Raw genomic sequence first — 22,984 nt, 5'->3', positions numbered from 1 at the left:
AAGTGAATAATTTGTAGTATAACATTTATTTTCTGTGCATCAGTATACTTGTTGAAATATGACATTCTGCTATTGAAGTAGCAAAGATACGTTTGCAGAAAGCCAAGTGACACGTTTATTAATACTTTGTTTCAACACATTTGTCATGTTTAAATCTTAAATTGTCTATAGTTGCTGGTACTAAAGATTCTGTGTGGACTTTCAGTTTTTGGCTTTACACATTAAGCTTGCCATTCTTTATATTTTTAATCTTTATATTCAAACATAGTCTGATGTATGAAATCACATTATTTTACTGTTCTGAGTGGCTGAAGTACCTGGCATATCTGGATACATTCAGGAGAGCTTAGAAGGCACCGATCTTGCCTTCTTATCTTTCTCTTCCGCTACAGATTTGTATCAAGTTCTGAAGTGCTTTATGCTACTAAATTTGCCGATGAGGCACTGTGCTTTAAGAAAGGATGGGCATGAACCAGCTCACAGACTAAAGTTTGTGATGAATTTTGGCCAGTTTGTGGTTCGCGAAATGATGTTTGTGAACTGATGAGCTGCTACAAACCTCCACAGATTTTGATGCTGTTCATGGCGGTTTGTGACAAGCAGAAAGCAGGAGTTTAAATGGCTCTGAACCATTTAAAACCCTGCTTTCTGCTCTTCATGAAAAACAGCTGAGCTGTTTAGTTTAAATGGCTCTGAGCCAATTAAACCTCTGCTTTCTGCTCCCCACCAAAAGCAGCAGTGAGCAGGAAGCAGGGGTTTTAATGGCTCATGAACATTGCATGCACTATGGGTTAACCTTTTGGAAGATAGCTGGTTTGTTACTACTTGCTAGAGGTTTTTGTTTCACTAAAAACCCAGTGACATAGTTCTTCAAAGTCTGGAACGAGAGTTAGCATTACGATTGCCAACATTTTGTACTTAATAGTAACTCTGAAAAAGTAAACAGATGAAGAAATTAGTAGGGACTGTTTACGTGGCAGGGAGCTGCCATGGATCAATAGTAGACTACATCTTTTGTGTGAACAAGTCCAGGCGGCATGGGCCTAGGAAAGGCTTCTGCTATCTCTGAGTAGGTGATACTGGGTTAGATAAACCTGTGACCTGATACAGTACAACAGCTTCATATGTTAATTCATGCAATATGTTCAGAACTGAGGTAGTAAATATATGTTTATGTATATGCATAGGTGATGTGCTTGTAAAGGTGGCGAGCAATGGAAATGAGGAACAAATAGATTTTTTTTTAGCTAGATCTAGAAGAAAATACTAGGCAACTAATTTTTAGTGTAGCAGAGACATAATGTCTTGTTTGTTTGAGTTCTAGACCTTATTCTGAAAGCAAGTATTTCAATTTGAGTGCCTAAAGAATGGCACATCTAAAATAATACATTCTTTTATAATCCCCATTTTGGGGATTTGGAAGACAACTTTGTAAAGGAGATTTGGAAGACAACATTGTATTGGGTTACTTTTCTTTGAGAAGACATTCCAGGAGGTCTATTGAATATCTAAAACATTACAAAACTACAAATAATGTGTGGTGGGGTCAAATACAAACTTCAAAACTTGTTTCCTGGCAAGTGACATGTACTATGTGTTCCGGTAGCTTGCAGTTGGCCATCAAAGGATGTTAAGCAAACACTTTCAGCTATCAAGCTATATGAAAACCAAGAGAGAAGGTCATTTTTACATGTCCAGAGATCATGATTGCATCACTTTTGTTGATAGGGATAGTATTCATTTCATGCCCCTCTCTCTTAGACAGCATGTTTTGTCTTTTTTGTTTTTACTTAAAAACTGCAGTACTCCCAAATTGCTTTAAAAGCATGACATACGATATAATATAGAAAAACAATAAAACCATACTGCAGAATAGAAAAGAACAAGAGTTGTGAGAAGCAGCAGCAGAAAACAATGCAAGGCGAAAACTAAGTCATAACATATCATACACAATGCAGACTGTGGGTTATAGAGGCAGAAGACAGTGCAGTAGAAGGAAGAAGAAAACATAAAATAAACACTGTAACAGACTACAATCACGTTCCTTACAGTTCCCTTATAAATGTGCCCTCCTAGACTGTTCCATTATCTTGCGAATCTAAACCCTTTATGTATAAAGGGGCAGTGTATGGACAGTTGCCAGTCTTACTCATTTGTTTGGGTGGCCCCCTCAGAAGGCTTTGCTCAGATGAACAAAATTGTCCTGGCAGAGCATAGTGAAAAAGGCTGTCCCGTTGGTATGTAGGTCCAAGTTGTCCCTTGACACCTTGGTGAGAGCTGCTTAGCACCAGTACCATAAAGTAGTAAAGTTGCCTCTTTCCACTTTGCTGTGGTGTGAATTTTGCAAAGTGAGAAAAAATACAAATACCTTACAGCACCAGCTCTCATTGTTTTCGGGGGGGCTCTCATTGGTCGGCAAATGAACAACTCAACCCAGTTTTGACACTGGGCCTGAGCTTAATGTTCCTCAAGACCTCAGTCTTCTCAGTTAGCATCACCTCCATCTTCTCGGGGTTCCATTTCAGCAATCAGGCAGTAGCTGAGAACTAGGGCTGCAAACCTTCAGCTGGTGGCTGGAGATCTCTTGGGATTATAACTGGTCTCCAGATGACTGAGATAACTTCATCTGGAGAAAATGGCCGCTTTGAAAAGTAGACTCTCTGGCATATATCTTCCAATGTCAGATTCTGTTTGAGTGGGGTTTTTTGCTAGTGCCATTCTATATGTCTCCCAGACCTCTTCAAGTAGCCTAGCTCCATAGTAAACGAAGGTGGCAGATTCTGCCCCAAAGGTGGGAGAGGTTGCCCTGGGTGGGGGGAACCATTTGCAGTCTGCCTTTCTTGGTGGGAAACAGTAATGTGGTTGCTCAACCAGTGAGATTAAGTGCTAGAAGTCAGTGGTGACAAGGTCAAGTTACTAGTGATAATTCTGCAAAATATATGTAATAAAATCAAATATTGTAACTCTTCTCCCTATATCTAGCCCAGTAATTCAGAAGCTCCACCACCATGAGAGAATTGTTTGTGGGATATAAGAGATAAATGCACTTCAGTGCTTCTGTGAAACCAAAGTATTCATCCATAAGGGAGTTTGTCTGGTGATTTTCTCCCGGATTCACTGCTCTGGCTGTCTTTCCAATTGGCTTTCAGCTTCAGCTTATCAAATCAAATCAAAATACCTTTAATGGCATAATAAAATACTTAGCGTGATGTTAGCCGAACTGCCTTTTTTACGACAGATGGCAACTAAATTTAACGTGAGTCCTTGCCAAAGTTTACGGAAGTCCGGCCACCCCAAAGAAATCCCAGTGAGAGACACTAGACTGGAGTTTTTCCAAAACAAACTGTCTTTTACTGAAGCAATATCAAAATCACATAAACCCAAAATCAGTCTCACATTCGCAAACAGTCAAGTTCCTTTAGAGTTACAGAAAGATATACAAGTAGTTTCTCATTTACTTGGAGGTAGGTAGGTATCGGTTTATACTTGCCTGTTCCTGAAGTCTTGTCCGTTGCAATGTAAAAATAGGGGAAGAGAATAGTACTTAGGGGATATTAACGAAATCACACTTGCTAGAACCAGCCAGCAAAGTATGGAGACCCACCTGACTATTAGTCCGTCCCATTCCTACTTCTCATTGGTGCGTGTTAGTAAGGGGCAGAACCTTTAAGGGTTGGGCTAATATTGAAATACTAGCTCTATCTCAGGGCAAAGCCATCTTGTCAGGTGTGAATTCTCAGCATCATGATTCTCCTTGATGTGCAGATAGATACCGGCTTTCTCAGGCCATCAAATTGACATCTGCCAGGAAATAGCAATTCAGATGTAGATCTAGACGTGGATTGCGTGACAGCGAGTCTCTCATCAATGGTGGGTTACTTCTCCTTTGTCATGGTTTGTGCTAACAATGGCTAAAATGTGCTTCTCTTTCCCATAAGGCTCTTGAGCTGAATGTGTGCAAACCTCATTATCATGAAATTCAGGCAAGTGTTCCCTATGTGAAATCTCTCACAATAGGTAATGCAAGCAGCTTTCTCTATGCCTATGGGTACACATGTGTGTGCACAGTTCATGTACTGTGTTAGCACGTCTTAGTCCACAAAACACAAATATTGATCCATTTCTCAACAGTGATAAAACATGAGCAAGAAGGTATTACAGAGACAACGAAATAAGGCTAATCATACCGAGAGCTTGTGTCTATCATTGATCGCTTCAGCCAAGAATTTAGTGACCAGAGCTGTGATGTCTGGGTTTGTATCATTTAATAAACATTGTATTATTCTGTCACTGTTAATACAATGTTTGGGGTATAGTGGAGAGGAAAGGAGTTTCTTATGTGGACCTGCGTGCAATTGGCAGTCCAAGATGATGTGGTAGATTGAATCTATTGATTTTAAAGGACAGATACATTTCCTTTCATGGAAAGAGACTTTGTTATACCGACCAGTTAATATTTTTGAAGGAAAAATATATAATCGTGCCATTGTAAAAGCTCTACAATGAGAAGGCTGATCTAGATTGTAAATGTAACTGGCCATTTTCCCTTGAAGAAGAAGAAGAGATTGGATTTATACCCCGCTCTTCACTCGGAGTCTCAGAGTGGCTCACAGACTCCTTTCCCTTCCCCTCCCCACAGCAGACTCCCTGTGAGGTAGGCGGGGCTGAGAGAGCTCTTTCCAGAACTGTCCTTGAGAGAACAGCTCTGACAGAATTATGGCTTGCCCAAGGTCATCCAGCAGTTGCAAGTGGAGGAGTGGGTAATCAAACCCAATTCTTCCAGTCTGCACACTTAACCACTACACCAAACTGGCTTTCTATTGCTGAATAGAAAGGTTTAGTTTGGCCTGAGAAGAAAAATAAGGCTGCAAAGGATTTAGTTTATGAAATTCTAGGTCCAGAAACCTTTGTTTACAATTGGCTTTCACTGGAGTTCTGCTGCATTTCCTGTCAGGTGTGATTGATTCATTCAATCACTACTGAATACAGTAGAACTACATGCCCTCAAAGGAGGCTGCCTCTTGTGTCTGATCTGGATTTGCCTCCCGGGATACAGGTAGCAGGCCCAAAACTTTGATATTTAGAAACGGGGTGGGTGGGTATTTTCTCTGTGGTGGCACCGATTCTTTCTCACATAAATGAAATGTACCTCTATCTCAGCTATCCTTGACGTAGCCAAAAGAAATATTTTTATTTAGTTTTATGATGAGGTTTTGTTTGTTTGTTTGAGAGAAGCTTTCTGCTAATAACAGGCTATAAAGGAAAAAGGAAAGCAGGTGGCTGAATCAGAGAAAGAAGTTGCTCCATAGCAATCATGAGCAAATGGGACTACTTGACCAGCAGGAAACAAGAGTGAGTTGAAGCCAAACACAACAAGCCTTAATTCAAGTGGTATTACAGGTGGCCGCCTCCCTCCCTCTCTCCCTCCTATGTTTTTCAGATCAGAGTTTCCATCTTGCCTTCTTGGTATTACATAGTAACTGTTGTCCTGCAACCTTGAGAAGCTGGAAATTAGTTAGTTCTGACTCGTTCATAATAACCCTAAATATAAAATGTCTTTGCTTGTCACGCTGCAATTTAGTAGATTAATTGATAAGCCTGAGGGTTATGGCTATTCTTTTTTTTTGGGGGGGGGGGAACGGTACTGTAAAAAGGGGATTTAAAATAATATTAACAATTACCTTTCCTTCTATTAATAGAAAAGGACTTCTGTTAAATTGCATTGCAGGTGATCTTTTTCCCTTTAATATCTCAAATGAGTGCTTGTTTGTGGTTATACAATGTAATATATTTACATTTTAATATATTACCTTACGAATTATAAAAATAAATTAAATGCAGCATCTTTATTTTGTAAGTTAACAGTATTTGAAATAAACAGTGATTAATTTTTCATATAGATCAGTGCAGTGTTTAAAAAAATCCCCAAGAAACTGATTTCCCTTCTTTTTGTTTGACAATAATACCTAATCAGTGTGTCATTGTGGATTTTTGAGAAGCAAAATTACCCTTTGTAATTTGGATGAAGCCTAAACACATTTTTTTAAATGAGAAAAATAGACTTACAGGACAATATTACAGGAAGAATTATTTCCTGTAGCTGCCTCAATTACATCGTCAAATTACATCGTCATCATGAGCAAGAAACTTGCTCAATGCTTTTGACAGATGAAACCCTCTTCCCTTCCACTAAACTCCTGTCTTCTATGGGAGAGTTGTATTTCAAGTAAGTATGCTTTATTGTAACAGTCTTCTAAATATTTGGTATTTTTGTTCAGTTAGATAATTTCTATCAGTTTTAGGGTTTATCTCAGCTGAATGACAATATATAAAGTTTTAGATTTTTATCATGTTAATCTCTTTTCTTACTGGAGGGATCAAAGTGATATTTGTGTCTGAACCTGTTTTAAGGCATCTGTACTTCTGATTGTAGAAGGATTTTCTTACTTCCTATGGAATGAGTCATATTTCATATGAATTCTCCAGCAATGTATTTGTTCTGCATAGTAAGGATATTTTTACTGTTTATCATAGAAATGATGTTTATCATAGAAACAGTCAAAATCACATGATGCGGATGATTTGTCCTTACCATCTGGTGCTTGATAAGGTTCCTTTGACGTGTAGACAGAAAATGGTTAACAGGTTGATTTGCAATTGTGTCTTAACTGCTTTTGTTTTGTTTGTTTGTTTCATCCCCCTGGGGGGAGGTTTTTATTGGGGGGGGGGTTTTCAGACTACAAAACTACAACAGAAAATATAGGAAAGGGAACTACAACTAGGGAATAAAGAAAAAAGACCCACAACTAACTAAAAACCCAAGAGTAGGAGATCATACATCAGTTTAACACCATGCTTTTTTCAAAAAGCTACTAATAATACAATGAATTTAGTTGGTTATGCTAGATTAATTATTGTTTAACCATCCCTTTAACTGTTTAAAGAAATTCCCAGAGCATCCCCAAGTTATTTCAACATTTTTTCAGGCACAAATCAGAGTCCTTCAGCCCTTATTTATTCTTATCTTTTCTAATCCTCAGTAATCCTCAGGAGAGCCAGTTTGGTGTAGTGGTTAAGTGTGTGGACTCTAATCTGTGAGAACTGGGTTTGATTCCCCACTCCTCCACTTGCACCTGCTGATGTGACCTTGGGTCAGTCACAAGCTCTGGCACAGCTGTCCTTGAAAAATAGCAGTTTGTGTCAGAGTTCTCTCAGCCCCACCTACCTCACAGGGTGTCTGTTGTGGGGAGGGGAAGGGAAAGGAGTTTGTAAGCTGCTCTGAGACTCCAAGTGAAGGGCGGGGTATAAATCCAATCTCTTCTCTTCTTCTTCTTTATAAGGGCTTTTGGGGGCAGCCGCCCCCTTTTCAGAGGGGGAGTCCTCGTCCGAAGACCCCAAGCCCAACTCACCATCATTAACTGCTTTTAAGAGTTAGTTGCTTCCTTTAAAAAAACAATGGATTGTATTGTGACTTTTTTCTGCGCTCATGGTTTTTACAGCATGTAAAATAGTGACTACTTAGTAGGGGCTTCTTGCATTTGGTGTTCCAAGAACCCTCTCACTTAATAATAACCTTGAGAAGTTAAACGAAGAAAATTAGTCATGATTGAAGGCTGTCTTTTGCTTAGGACATCCTTATCCCAACTAAAGGGGAATAAGAGGGTCTGGATGAGAAGAATGGCTGGGGGGGGGGGGAATGGAAATATTTGAGGTGGGAAAAACAGTTTTTCTCTAACCAGACAGCAAACATTATGGTATGTCTGCTAAGACAGCATAGAATGCATCAGTCTGCAGTTTTCTCTCAAGTACTGGGTATATTTGCAATTTTACTTATAGAAAACTAAGGCCTTTATAACTGTTAATGTGAAATGTGAAATGTTGCGATTTTATATGCTCAGTAAGTTATAAACAATGCATTTTATGTTGTTGAAGCAATAAGATTAGTTGAGATTGATAGGACATAAGTATTGCATATATTTAAATTTTCCCAAAGATTCCTCCCCTCCAGGAAAAAAAACTTTTTTCTCCATGGCTTTAAAATTTCTGGAAATTTTATATCTCTAATCCCAGCACAGAATGAAAAGGAGTTCACAAGTGAGGTCAAAAGATTTTGCTGGAATAAATGTGTTAGTCTTTGAGGTGCCACTAGACTTCTGGTTTACTCTGCTGCTACATGTTAACACGGTCACCCATTTGGAATTATTATCTCCAAAACAACAACCTGTTTATATTGAACAAACTTTTGTATGCCAGAGTAAAGGTGAGGCTAAGAAAATGGTTATCATATTTAGATTCTGAAGTAGACCTTTTCCATCCTTCGCTTTATTGGGGCGTGTGTGGCTTCACAACAAAAAGGTTAAAAGTTGTAATGCAGCCATCACTGTGTATATATTACTGGTGTCCTTTTATGCATCTGTCTGATATGTTAAAAATTGCCTGGAATTTTGTGAATTTTATTCAGTTGGCCATTGACTAGAACTGTGAAGTTGGGATAGGTACGGAATTATTGAATTGATTGAAACCCTGTCTGGCTTAATGGATTTGAAGATGTGCGATTGCTAGACTGAAAAGGATTTAACTGGGATGGGGGCTTTCTCTTTAGATTAGTCCTCTTCTCTCCCCCTCCCTTGTTACAGGAGTACTGCCTTGTTGATAGTCATGTTTTAACTGTTAAGATGATAAGTTGGTTAATATTGATTGAGCCTCTGGTTAATTTCCCAGCAGAACTTATCTCCATGTGTAAAATGCCTTATGTCTGATAAAAAGAATGTCAGCTTGCCCATAAATGAATAGAGTTTGCATGGGATGTGTGTTTTCACTTTTAAATTGAAAAGTTAGTTGGTAGCAGTACCTGCGAAAAAGCTTGATTGCTTGCATATATTGACCAGTTCTCACTATTTCTGGTTGTTACAGCAATCAGACTGGTAGAGTATTTTGCCATCTTTCCCCATTCCCCCCTCCCCACATTTTCATTTTGTCCATAGGCAGGGATGAGAAGCAGATTGTTGTAAAATAGGTTGAATGTTTTGGGTTGCTGCAAGGGATAGCTGCTTTTTAGGAATGCTTCATCTTACACTGATTGGAAGAGATAGTTGTGTCAGTAGAAGACTGTTTGTGCTGGATGAAAGCACCATCTTGAGTGGAACGGATCCATAGGATCCAACACAGATGGAGCTTGTACATGTTACAGTGATTTTTCTTCACTGTATGGCTCTGCCAAGACAATTTCTGAATGTGATGATTCATTGGAAATCAGTCTGACTCACATAAACATTTTACTGAAAATGAGAATACAGTCAAGTAAAAGCAAGACAGGTTTGCACAACTGCCATGCATAGTTGGAAAAAAATCTTTTTGGGAGTTGGGATAGGTCTGATTATACTCTCAGTTATCTTGGAAAATGTATTTCATTTTGACATTGGTATTTTCTGCTATGGTTACAGGTAGCTTTTGAGTACATTTGTCCCTTCCTTCATCTTGCTTCATTCCTTATAATTTTGCTTCCAGATGCCTGAATTATTGTATTGTATTGTAACATGAAGGTAAAAATACTACTATGGTTGGTCTGTACAGAAAAAAACCAAATCAAGAGAGCTGTCAACTTATGAACTTATAGAAGTAAACATTTAAGAGTTGGCTCTTTTGTTAATGTTATTCAGACCTATAGTTATGCTCATAGTACTATATCTAGTTTGCATAGGATATAGATCACGGTGAGCCCCTCTAAATTCTTTGTCATAGTCTGGAAAAATGCTCTAGGCAGGGGTGGCCAAACTTGCTTAACATAAGAGTCACACAGAATAAACATCAGATGTTTGAGAGCCGCAGGACATGAACAAATATTACACGTTTTTACTGGGAAATATGCAAATTTGCTTTTTATTAACATTAAATGAGACTGCCAAAAATAATATCAAAAGCAGTAAAAGCAGATATTGATAATGATATTTATTTGTCCAATGATATTTGTTTGCTAATAATGTTTAGCTTCCCCAGGCACCCTGTGGGGAGCCGCACAATATGTGTGAAAGAACTGTATGCGGCTCCCGAGCCACAGTTTGGCCACCCTTGGCCTAGGCCATCTGGCTGAGGGGGAAATTGACATGATGTCTTGCAGTTAGTAGGTTGAACCCAGAGCACTCTTCTGTTTATGGAAGGTCTCCTTTTTGGATCCAATCCATAGCTTTAAGATATAGAAGGTGCAAAACAAACAAACAAAAAACCCCTCACCGTTTTTGCTTCATTTGGTGTACTTGCTGCTGAAATGTATCTGTCTGAACGAAATGCCTATAGGAGACCCTGTGACTTTCCTCATATTCTACTATAGTGCACATCCTTAACATAACCTTTATATTGTGGTAGTTATTCAACTGCATTCAACATAACAGTAATTTCAGCTTTGATGGTGCTAGAAGGAGTTTCATTTGCATGCTTTGAGCCCTAGGAAGTGTTATGTTCCTGCAACGTTAACAACCTTGCATGGATTGTCTAGTAAGATGTTACCTGAAGAGCCTCTTGAAGTAGACCATTTGTACCTTTCTGTACTTTCAGGCTGGAAAGTCACCGTTGTAAGCAAGATAATTAAGAAGGAAAGGAGACAAGGAAAATGTGGTGTTTGTCATTCCCTGTTCCAATTACTTTTTTAGCCTGCATATACCAATTTCTTCCATTCTGACTCTTTCAAGATAAACTGTTTCCAAATTGCTGAATTTTCTAAGATACACTCATTACTTGTTCTGGGCAGAAAACTGAGATGGCTGTCCTCATTTTGGGATGTAGATTTCATCTCTGCTGACTCTCATGTTGATTTCATCTCTGCTGACTCCTGTTGGGCTAAAATATCATTACTACTTTTGTTTCAGATGAAGATAGGAACAACATCCTGAACATGCTTTCTGGTTTGAGGTTTAATCTCAAGACTTTTGATGTGAAAAATCTCTGTTTCAGAAAGTGCTGGAGCATCTGTCTAAAGAGTTTAGATGTGCTGAGTAATTATGTGAAGGACTACAGAATTCTTGAGGGGGGAAAGAGATATGCCTTGAAGTTGGTAAGCTTCAAAATAGTCCATCTCTGTGTGATTTTCTTGAACATAATCCTCTAGCAGTTGGGAGAGAGTATATGTATTGGTGTGTAGAAATGAATGAAATGAGTACTGGAAAACACTTGCAGCTGTTCGGCTTTATATGGATGCAGGCACTAACTATGCTTATATTGGCTTCCCAGTGATAGCGTTATTTTCCAAGTATGTTCCTAATGTAGTGGTGGAAAGTGCCATCAAGTCACAGCTGACTTATGGTGATCAAGGCAACAGACTTTCAGTGGTGGTTAGCCATTGCCTGCCTCCACATCACGACCCTGGTATTCCTTGGAGGTCTCCCATTCAAATACGAGCTGGGATCGTCTGGGCTTAGCTTCTGAGATCTGATAAGATTGGGCTATCCAGGTTAGTGTTCCTGTTGTAGGTTTGAAGAAAATTCTTTGGGCTGCCAGTTTATATCCAAACAAAACATTGCAATTTTTTCTTCTTCCAGAAGAACTTTGTGCATGTGCATGCTGGTAAAAATGTGTTATGGAAACTGTGAAGTCAACCCGAAATGTTATTTTAAAAACAAAGAAGTCAACTGTATTTTCAGTGTTTGTATGTTTTCATTGCAATTGCAATTGAATGAAAAAAGCTGTGGAGAAACATCTTTAGTATTGTGCTGACGTATAAGATTCGAGTGCCAAGACTTTCAGCTGAAACCTGTCTTGTGACTTGGTGGCTTATATATACGAAGAGATGGAAATCTGTGAAATTAAAAAAAACAAAACAAAAACAGCTTGATGAGGTTAACTCTCATCTTAATTAAAATATTGTCTTTCTGATAGGTTTATCAGCTATGTCACAGAATACTCGATTCAGCAATTTCCCGGTTCTTGGGATATAGTATCTTATAGTATCTTATTGTCCTTTCCTCACTTTTCCACTTCACCAGATTTCACATTGTGTAATCAAATATATTCTGTTTGGCAGCTGTGAAAACTAGATGTACATTTAGCGAGCAGTGATATAATTGTATCACTGATGAATATGGAAAGTTTTAAAATAAAGCTAATACTGTGTTAGTGCAACCTTTCATGTTGGATCCCGCAGGTTAAAGAAGGCAGACTTCAGCATAGTTGGGTTATCCCTTTATCTAAGTAAATGCTTAGGTGAGTTAGTAATAAAATTTAACAAGTACATATCCTTTAAAAACCCTCTGCTGTGTTACTGGTGTCTTCAGTATTGTGACTTCTCCCAGCTATATGTGGTGATTAGATGCTGTTGTTCCTCGCCCAAGGTGCACATAAACATGCAGTGAGATCCAGGGCAAGCATTGTGCTTGCACCCTTCCTCCCACCACTCCCTTGCTCCCCCTCACTACTGCCTCTCCCCCTGCTTCCCCTCACTCCATGAAGAAGTTCCCAAACTGGAATAGGCTATATTTAGTTGAATATGTCGTCTCCTATGTAAACCCTATCACTACCAATGTACTGAGGGGAATATACTATCACTTGAAAAACAAAGGTAGTACTGTACTGAGCAATGTAAAATAAAATATGTGTTATTTGTTTATGTACATTTATTATTATAATAATAAAAATAATTTTTTTAAAAAAGGAAAGAGGACACTTGCTAATTACTGTGGGATCTTCCGCACCTGATGAGAAGCTCAGAAGTTTGTAGTCTGCTGGCAGTCTTTCTGCATGTAGCTCTGAAGTGGTAGTGAGAAGTAACATCTAACCAGCTCAGTGAATACCAAGTGAGCCGGCCGTGGCCGGGACGGCAGGGTATAAATATAATAAATAAATAAGTTTTTGGTGCACTTTATAATAGGATGCATGGTATCTGTTTTATACCTATTGGTAATGTGTCTCTTACCCTTGCTGTAATGAAAGTGGTGATATAGAAGACATGTACACTGACTTGTGAGCAAACAAGCATAACTTTTCTGCAGTATTATTTTGACAAAGGAGTGCTTTCCCAAACAAAAATCTGTGATGTGCAAAAATGAGCGTTTCTTGCTTAGGGATCAGAGCCATTGGCAGGGGCCAGAAGAAGCTATTTGTTGCCTTAGGTGAAGATTAATGATGCAACTCTGTGTATCATATCAGTATCGCTTACAGCATCTACCTCAAGCCAGCAACTGATATTTATCACCAGAGATTTCTGGAACGTGGGAGTTCATGATGGTATGAGCAGAGTTTGACTTTCATCCAGCTGTGTTCTAGTGGAGACAGTATTTCCTTTACCTATAGAAAAACCATTATCTTTTCAGGGTGGAATTTTTTATAGGGGGCGTTTGTTTATATGGGGTAGTCAGTATGTAACACAAATATTATATATTACATTGCATATTCTATGTTTCATTGTTTTGTGAGAGTCTCTAGACCACATGGAAGCAGGCTTATCAGGTTTTTCTCTCTGCTATGAGGAATTAATGTCTGTGGTTTAACTTAAAACAAGTGTGATCTAGTTTCCTTTTATAAAAGTTAGAGTATATGTCTTTTTAATCAAACATGATGAACAAGCAACTATGGCTGTGTGTTGTTATAGTCTGGAAGGAGAGTTTTAAAAATGATCCTTCAGTTGATTTGAAAAACAGTCTATAGACGTGGTTCTTGGTTACCATTTATTATGGAAGATGGTTTTGGCAGATCAACAAGTGTATATTATATTACAATATAATACGATAAATGTATTAATAGCTTGAATAGCCCTGACTACCACAATATCACAAGAGCTTGGAAACTAAGCTGGATTGGCCATGGTTAGTACTCGGATGGGTCTGGGGTTGCTGGGCAGAAGAAAGCAGTGGCAAACATGCCTATCTCTTGCCTTGAAAACCTTGTGGTCCTGGGTTTGCCATCAGTCAGTTGCAACTTGACGGCATCCAATTATTACTATTTATAAATAAGTTTGTAATTGTTGAACATACTACTACATATGGAAAAAAATAACCAAAAAGAAGCAGAACCAGGCACATTTTCAGAATGTGAATTTCTCACTGTAATTAGCCCTGCTTAGAAGGCTTTGGGCTGAACTAGCAGGGAGTTCTTTAAGACTAAAAGATGGCAAGACAGCAGTTTACTATTTAAACTGCAGGCGAGACAAACAAATACTGATTTTTGTGAATACTAGAATTTGTTTTCTTAAAGTAAGTCAATAGTTAGCTTAAGGACACTTCTGTACAATTGGAATTTAACCCGAGTCTTACGAGAGGTTGTTGTCTTGAACTGGCAGATATTCTCCCGTTACACACAATTTTTTCTCCATTGCATTATCTCACATGGCTGCAATATAAAACACAATCAGCACTCTACCAGAAGGGTGCCAAGGAGTGTGATATCAGGCCTGCACACTTGGTGGTTTTGTTCATAGCAGCTGTGTAGTATGTGTGAATAGCATATCAAGAATTCAGAAGTGTTGCCACCAAGGTACCTATTATCTATTGTCCTTCTGTACTGCAGTAAGTCTCAACGCCCCCTCTCCACACCAGTAAATAAACGTTCCTCTATAGAAGCATCTCAAGCACAGGCAGGAAGATATGAATTTATACTGTTCTCTTTTTGGCTAGGTGATAAATGTGAACAAAATTGTAAGGATTTTTGCGATGAAAAGTGTAACATTTTAGCCATAAGTAGAGAGAAGAGAGAAATATTTTAATTGTCAATAGTAAGGTGGAGACATGGAGTTTGTCATTCATTCAACCAGCGTTTTGCACCTTCTAAAACTTCAGTAGTCTTGTGTTCTTCTTTGTTTTTGTTTTTTTATAGTACAGACTCCCACCAAACCAACTGTGGGCTTTTTGCCTTTTCACCAGGTATTCTTCAATTGTAGTGTTAACATGAGGAAAACGAGCTTATGTTAACCCAATCTGCGGAGCAAATATTTCCTGATACGAGGTCGTTTGCATTCAGAACTCATAAGACAAGAGTTGCTTATATAAAAACTTCCTCCTAATAGTTCTGTGCTGCTGCAGTTTGAATGGTAGCATAGGTATTGTCATGAAGGGAAGGAGCAGAAGAGGAAATGGAGGATCCTACATGTGGTAGCTTTATAAGAAAGGAGGAGATAGTTTCTTTCTGAGTCACTTAGAATAGGTATCTAAAGGATATATGGGCCCCTGCCACACGGGCAGGAAACTGCAGAGGAGAAGTGTGGCTGTTTGCCCCGGGGCAAACTAACATGCAGTAAAGCGATCAGACCTACTGTGGAGGTTCTGTGGAGGTACTGTGGAGGTTCCATGGCAAGGGAGGTGTGCCGATCACAACACACGTCTGCGCGCAATGAAGAAGCGCGCGGCGCGGCGAACTGGTTTTCTTTTTTTGTGTACACTACGAATGCGCATGCTCCGTTGGGTGCGTGTGCGCATCCACGGAGACGTGGGGGGGAAAAAACCCTTTTCCGCAAGGGGACATGGGTGGGCGCCGGATATCACCGGAAACGCGATCAGACGCCCGCCCTTGCCCCGCAGTTTCTGGAAACTAGTACCTCCAAGGTACTAGTTTTTTGCTGCGCTTTTTCGGCAGGAAGCCTCAGTTGTGCCACGGAAGCACTACGCTTCCCAGATGTGCTGGTGAGATCGCGACCGGAAACTCCGCTTGTCTTCCGTATCTCTTGCGTGGCTAATGTTGCGTGTGACCGCAGCCATGTAATGGTTATAGTGTTCTTTCTGTTTACGGCGTATAGGTATATGATATACTACATCCCAATACTCCCGTGAGCTGGGATTGGGACTGGTATAGCTCAGTGGCTTGTGGAATAAGGTGGAAATCTAGGCTGAAGGCTTTGCTCAGCAGTGACCAAACTGGGTAGCCAGATGAACCCTAGCTGTTTGCTCCCCCCCCTCCAAGTATCCAAACTTATAAAAATAATACTGTCTTTGAGCTATGTAGTGGTTGTAAGAAATATTTGGGGCAACTTGTGCATTTAGGAAAACATACATACAAGAAAGTATTAATTTTCTGATGCAAGGATTTTCCTTCTTGCAATAGAAAGAAGTTTTAAAGAAGTAAGTCGATGACAGTCCTTTTGCTCTGACATGGATCGTATATCTGAATGATGACATTTGCTGGCTATAGGTTTGTCAGATTCCTCTTGGCAAACAGCAGGGCATTGGGGGGGGGGGCTTACCAAGAGCAGGTTAACATTGCTTTTAGAAATATAGATTGCATTCCCTTTTGTAGAGACTAGAATGTAAGGAGATAGCAAAGTTACAGGAGTTCTACCAAATGTCCATCTGCGTCTTCTCTGCATTCCTTTGGGATGAAGAAATCATAAAGTCAAATTTCATTAGTTTATGAGTGTACAAATACGCACACTTGTCATCCTTTGAGCACTGCAAATCAAATCTCTTACCATGTTTGCTTAGTACACAGAGGTAGATTTAATCAGCATTCTGGAAAGGTTGATTCATGCCCTTGTCTCTGCTAATGGAGGTGACCTACTGACTCTGTTGGAAACCATGTGTGTTAATCTGATATTTAGTTGTTGTAGATTTTCCAGGCTATATGGCCATGGTCCTGGCATTGCAGTACCTGATGTTTTGCCAGCAGCTGTCACTGGCATCCTCAGAGGTATTACACAGAAAGATGGAGTACGCTCTGTGTCAATGTGAAAAGAAAAATGCTAGGCAGGTAATTTATATCTACTCAGGAAGCTGGGGTAGGGCTGAGTCATTAACTTGTAAGACTTTCCCAGGCTGTGAAATGCTAATGAAGGAGCTTTCCTGAGGAGGTTCTTTTGCATATGGATTGGCTTGTGAAATTCTAATCTGTAGTACTGTTGTAAGATGTAGAACATTTTGTGTTTTTCAGGACTGGAAACCATGTCCTATTTATTTTTAAACTCTCTTCCTTCCTGTTAAAATTGTGTTTATATTTATGAACTTCAATGGCTTCCCTGTGTAATCTGACATGGTAATTGGATGTGTTGTCCAGCTTTTCCGGTTGGCCAAGTCTACAGTGTCTTTCATGTTCTTTTATTCTTGCCTGGATGCTACATTGTGTGGTCCCAATGTAAACCTGTCCACAACTGCAGGGTTTGCGGTATACTCCTGCAGAAGTGAGGGGGGTCTCTTCTGTCTTTTGCCAATTGTAGCATCTGTTGTATTTTTCTGGTGGGTCTGAATACTGTTTGTAGGTTGTGTTTTTTCATAAGTTTTCCCATCTGATCAGTGATGCCTTTGATATGTGGCAAAAACACTTTTCCTGTGGGAGACTGTTATTCCTTAGTTGTTTGTTTTACCTTTGGTTTAATCTCTCTTCTGATTTCATTCCTGGAGTAGTTATTTGCTTGAAGTGCATGTTTTATCTACAACAACTAATGAACTCCGGCCGTGAAAGCCTTCGACAACAATTTGATATTTGTTTTTATTCTTTCCTAGGAATTTCAGCCCCAGCTATGATAGAGGATAAAGGCCCAAGAGTGGCTGACTACTTTGTAGTGGCAGGACTCACTGATACATCAACACTTCTGGATCAAGAAGTAAATCGCTTGGAAACAAAGTCGATTGGTCCAAAGGCTCCAATTACAGATCTTGCTATCATTATTAAATCAGCGGGTGAAACAGTCCCTGAAGGTTACACTTGTGTTGAATCAACACCCACAGCACTTCAAGCCAACTTGAACTATGGGAGTCTTAAAAGCCCAGAGCTTTTTCTTTGCTACAAGAGGGGCAGGGAGAAACCACCTCTTACTGATGTTGGGTGAGATGGTTTTTAATTGATTTATAGGCAGTAAGGTCATGGTGAAATAGAAAAGAATCTGTTTGAAAATGCATCAGAGGGAAGAGTTAAGGTATTATTTAAAATGTTTTAATACTAAAACTCCACTATTAAGGAATCTGGTCTAATCCAAATTGTGAGTGCCTGAAGAAAATGCTGGTGGCGATTTTACATGTAATCTTCTCCCTTGTCAAATTGGACCACATTTTGAATGTTCAGGGCCTGTTTCTTAGTGAATCGGAGTAAGTGAAAAAGTTAGAGCAAACTGAAGAGAGCAATGATGTAGGCTAGTTGTGGCTTACATGTAATGAAACTTGTCTTGGGAACCCAAATATTCAGTAATTCTAGGCGTCAACTGAAGGTGGGCACCTTACTGTGGTTGGATTGTGCTCTTACTGGGTGTCAACTGAAGGTGGGAAATACCTTACTGTGGTTGGATTGTGCTCTTACTATTACAAGTGAGCCCTGCATGTATACTCCTGATGCCTCTTTATCTCATCCCACCTCCAACCCACAGCTTTCAGTTCCTGTAATCTACTCAGATGATATGGGTCTGTGTGGCTGTGTTGGTCCAAAGAACTTCCAGAATGCCAGCTTGCACAGCCCTCTCTGAGGTGGTGAAAGGGTGGCACATAGGGGATCTAGACAGGGTTCTGTTCCATGCATATCTGTTAATAAGCATGGGTGTTGCGTAGAACTCATGTGCTAGACCTGATGTTGGCAGATCATGCTAGCATGTTTATATTGGTACACCTGTGCTAGATTTGGGACATCAGTGTACCATGTGTAATGCTACATGCTACAACAGTGGATGTACTTGTGATTGTGTTTAGAACTGGATTATTAGAACAGTAGTTCTGCAGCAAGTTCTAGTGCACACCTGGAAATGGGATGGCTGTGCATACTTGCAGGTCTGAACTTGATTAGCCAAATCTTACTTTGTGTGGTCTAGAGAGTACATTGTTCCCAGGCTATGGTGTTCTTACATAGTTGCACCATCTGTCTGCTAATTAATTTCATTACCACATTTACTGTATACAACTGCAAAGCTATTTTTTAAAAAAATAATTTTGTTTCAGGATCATTTTTTGTTTAAACGAGTTAATAAAAAATTGCTTGCCGCTGCATTACTTAGCATCTTCGGCTTGCTAACAATTCCATGAAGCAGGTGGGATTTTTGTGAAGTTTATGATTAGAAATCTAGGATGATCGATTTTAAGTAAAAGTCCAGTGTAACAGTGCCCTCAGCAAGAAACACTTCAAAGTGTCAAAACTGACTAGTTTCTCCTAAGTTTTTTTGCCAAAACCTGCCCCCATTTAAAATACTTCAGTATATGTACTGCTGCATTCTTGCTATATTATGTATAAATGTAAAAGGACAAACCACAGCAGGTGTAAGCATTGTTAGTATATGTCAGCCAGCACAATGAAACAATAGCGCCATTTGTTAGTAGCTTTGTAAACAAAATTTTTTTAAACAAAAGGGATAAAAGTATCCAGTGTTTGGAATTCCTCATTTTGAGGATCTCTGTCCCTTACATGAAAGAGTGGTTTTTGAGAGGGCTTTATTGTACGGTGCATTGATTAATAGTATAAGATTTTGTGTGTGAAGTGTTTGTGTCCCACTTTTCCCTCTCACCTGCAGAGTTTTATATGAAGGGAAGGAGCGTTTAATGCCAGGCTGTGAAGTGATCCAGGCTACTCCCTATGGTCGCTGCGCTAATGTCAATAACAGTTCAGCCTCTTCCCAACGAATCTTTATCACCTACCGGCGGGCTCCTCCTGTGCGACCCCAAAACTCCTTGGCTGTTACCGACGTCTGTGTTATTGTAACCAGCAAAGGAGAAACTCCTCCTCATACTTTCTGCAAAGTTGATAAGAATTTGAATTGTGGCATGGTGAGGAGAATATGTTAATTTTAAAACATTGGCCTTTCGGGGTTCATTACTGACGTTTAAAAATGTCAAAGATGTGTCTGCTGCACTCTTACCTAGCATGCTTAATTCAAAGTACAGCTTGTGTCACTTTAGTTTCCACAGCTCTGTGTTTCTTCCTTCCTCTGGTTCTTCTGCCAGGATCATATCGAAGAGAGCGCCAGCTAATTCTCACAAAGTGGGGGGGGGGGGGGGGGGGAATCCTCCATCCATTCCTTTCTCTTTGCCCAGGCTTTTAAAATTTTAAATGGACCTTCTTTAAAGCACCAGAGTTCGAGATATCTACAAGAGTTCAGGTACTCATGGTGTAAGAACAAGAAGTTGAAGATTAGGATTCTCTAGCTGGAGTATAGCTCCTGAAGTCGGTCGATAGTACCTCCGCACTCCAATGGCTGCCCATGAGCGCTCCCTTCCTGGTCTCTGCTGTGGAGTGATGAGGGGTCTACTCAGATACCGCTGTATCCAAGAGTCCCCAGATCAAGCCCCCTGCAAGAGCATCCCTCCAGGATGGCTCTTTGGAAGTCCAGATCATTCTGGATCTCCCACTGAGGCCAGGAGGTTCGGGGGTTCCTTGGGAGACACCCGGGAGCCCTCCGAAGATGACATGTCACAAACTGGAAAAAAGAGCATTGACAGTTTAGAGGGGGAAAAGTAGGTTTAGTAAAGCAGAACAAACTGTTATAGAACATAAAAAAGAGAGAGCCTTAACTATCTAGTCTAACTTCTGAAGGAGGAACAATAAGAACAGGAAGCTCTTCAGGAGCAGGAGGTCTCCAGAAGAGCCAATCAGGAGACAGCAAGGACACAGTTTGAAATAATGGGAAGTCCCTAATCTAACTATGATAACAACCAGTCCTTCAGCTGTACCTCTGTAGGGTGAACTTCAGATCTTTCTCATAAGGCTGTACTGTATAACTTGCATATTCCAACATATTTAAGAGTAGTACAGTAGCAAACCTTAAAAAAGGGGGGGGGGGGGGGGAGTGTGGAATTTGTAAAGCTGGAGTGTGGTGTTGATCAAGGTAAAAAGCCATGTTTCCTTCTTCATCATGGCTTATTTAAATGGAAGTGAAAAGTTGACTTGTTTTCTTCAGTGTGGGCAATATGTTGTTTAAAAATGTCTTGGGGATTTTATTTTATACATGCTAGAAACCTGGAGTAGACCATCCTCCTCAGCTCCACCTTTCACCTGCAGCCCAAAGTACTGCCCCTCCCCCGTGCTGTTCCTACAGGATGGGGACTCCCAAAAACAGCATGGAGGGGGGAAGTCAGGTCTCAAGCAGGAGGGGCAATGCATGCAAATCTCTCTCCCCTCCCCCTAATTAATGGCAATCCTCTGTAGGATCCAACTCATAGAAGTGTTTTTCCCCTGTATAGTCTTCTATAAAGTTGTCTCTTTTTGTGTCCCCAAGTATGCAGATCAGGCTGGCCAGTTGAATATTTGTGCCACTTTCCGTAAAGTATATGTGTGGAGTGTATACACTTCCAAAGGGGAGAATGTATTTCGCTTATTTGCATTACAAGACCTCAGTATCACCTGTCTTGTTGTGGTGTAGCCATCGTGCAGAATCAACATTGTTTGCCTTTGTGATACCCACAATGTTTCCATATTCTTATCTCTTAAGGGCTTCAGCATTACATGGTGATATACATATGTAAATATGCCATTACAGGTTAAGCAGCATATATTTTTTTCCAGTTAAATCATTTCACGGATCCACTGTTAAGTAACTAGCTTGCATCTGTGAACCAGATCTTTGGAACATTAGATGCTTTTAGTAGTAGAAGGTTAAAAATATAAGGAGTTATTGTGTAGTGTTCAGTATGTGTTCTCCGATTATGATTTGACCTAATTTGTGTCTTTACAGTGGGGCTCCAGTGTATACATTTGTTATAAGAAGTCTGTTCCAGCTTCTAACTCAATTGCATATAAAGCTGGTAAGGGATTTATTTTCATAAACTGAAGCTATATTAGCAGGTGTTTCATCTTATTTGAAGTTATTTTATAATGTATTAAATCTGTCTCAAGTAAATGAATTGGAATTATTTCATATCAAAGACCTCCTAACATTCCACCCTGGATCCATCCCCACTTTTATTAAACAAAAACTTAACTATATGTGTAACTCAAAATGAGCTTTGCAGCATTAGACATCCAAGCCTCATTATAGCATGACAGAAGCGTATTGGCATGTTCACTGTATTATGAAGGAGAAGCCAAGAAAGTCAGTCTGGATTTATTGTCCCAAAGATGCTAATGATACCAGTATGAGGTGGGGGCTGCTGCTCTCCCCTGTGCCTACCGAGACCACCTGGCAAGTTGGTGTATGTGGAAGTGGATAGCTGTTGAGACATGGGGGACAAACTATGGAGTTCTGCCTGACCCACAGGATGTGATTGGAAGTGACAATACAGATGAAAGGTCACTTAAGTTGATCTGATGGGTTGATCAGAAAGCACAACAGTATGCAGAGGTGAGTTCCTTACCTTGGTGAATATAGGGAGGGAAGTCAACAGTTCAGAAACTGTTGAAGGTAGCCTTGGAGAAAGGGAAAGAAGTTGTGGCTCAGTGGGTATCTGCTTTGGATGCAGAAGGTCCTAGGTTCAGTCCTTGGCTTCTCTATGAAATGGAACTTGCTGTAGGTGATGTAAAAGACCTGGACCTGAGACTCTGGAGAGCAGCCACCAGTCAGAGTACACAGTACTGACATTGATAAGCCAGTGGTCCGACTTGGTAAAAGGCTTCATGTATTAATATGAGAAAGCCTTGGAAATCTATATACTATCTGATTGCTGTAAGCATACTGAGTGTGTGAAGTAGCTGGGCAAGTGTGGTGTATGTGTGTTAATGTTTTATTTTGCCGAAGAAAGAGTTGATAGAATACCTCAAAGCGTTCTCAGAATTGCCACCTGTTCCAAGTGCATGGCCAGCTGGACAGGGAGAAGTTGTGGCTCTGAATGCGTGGATGAGTAAGTAGTGCTGGGAGGAAAGGTATAGATTTCTTAGGCATAGGGAAACATTATAGGACAACCAAATCTCTCCAAAAGAGATTGACTCTATGTGAACCAAAGTGGAAGCAGACCGTTGGTGCTTGATATCTAAATGGCTGCAAAGCAGCTTTTAAACCAACCCCCGGGGCAAAGCCGATGGAGCTGGGGAGCCTCCTATTTGGGATGACTTATCCCTAAGGTATGATGGGGCAAGTGTTTAAGGTAATGTTTGTGGGAACTGGCTAGAACTTGAAAATAAGACCAGGGTGGTAAATGATGGCCATGTGAGGAAGGTCAATGGATTACAAGTG

The 22,984-nt window shown here is 40.0% G+C and overlaps 1 protein-coding gene across 1 annotated transcript in view; it reads left to right on the top strand.

Annotated features, from left to right (window-relative positions):
• DENND4C (DENN/MADD domain containing 4C) overlaps positions 1-22,984 on the top strand; it is an 86,262-nt gene that overhangs the window by 3,125 nt on the left and 60,153 nt on the right. The window contains exons 2-4 of the mRNA XM_015427780.1: positions 17,409-17,730; positions 19,394-19,646; positions 21,551-21,620. Of these exons, the coding sequence (XP_015283266.1) occupies positions 17,426-17,730; positions 19,394-19,646; positions 21,551-21,620 (628 nt within the window). The 5' untranslated portion in view covers positions 17,409-17,425. The remainder of the gene's footprint in view (positions 1-17,408; positions 17,731-19,393; positions 19,647-21,550; positions 21,621-22,984) is intronic.

This window comes from Gekko japonicus, unplaced genomic scaffold, assembly GCF_001447785.1.
Source record: "Gekko japonicus isolate JY-2015 unplaced genomic scaffold, Gekko_japonicus_V1.1 scaffold487, whole genome shotgun sequence".
Lineage (NCBI taxonomy): Eukaryota > Metazoa > Chordata > Lepidosauria > Squamata > Gekkonidae > Gekko > Gekko japonicus.
The sequence above is the reverse complement of the archived record's forward strand: the minus strand, read 5'-3'. Positions and strand labels throughout refer to the sequence as shown.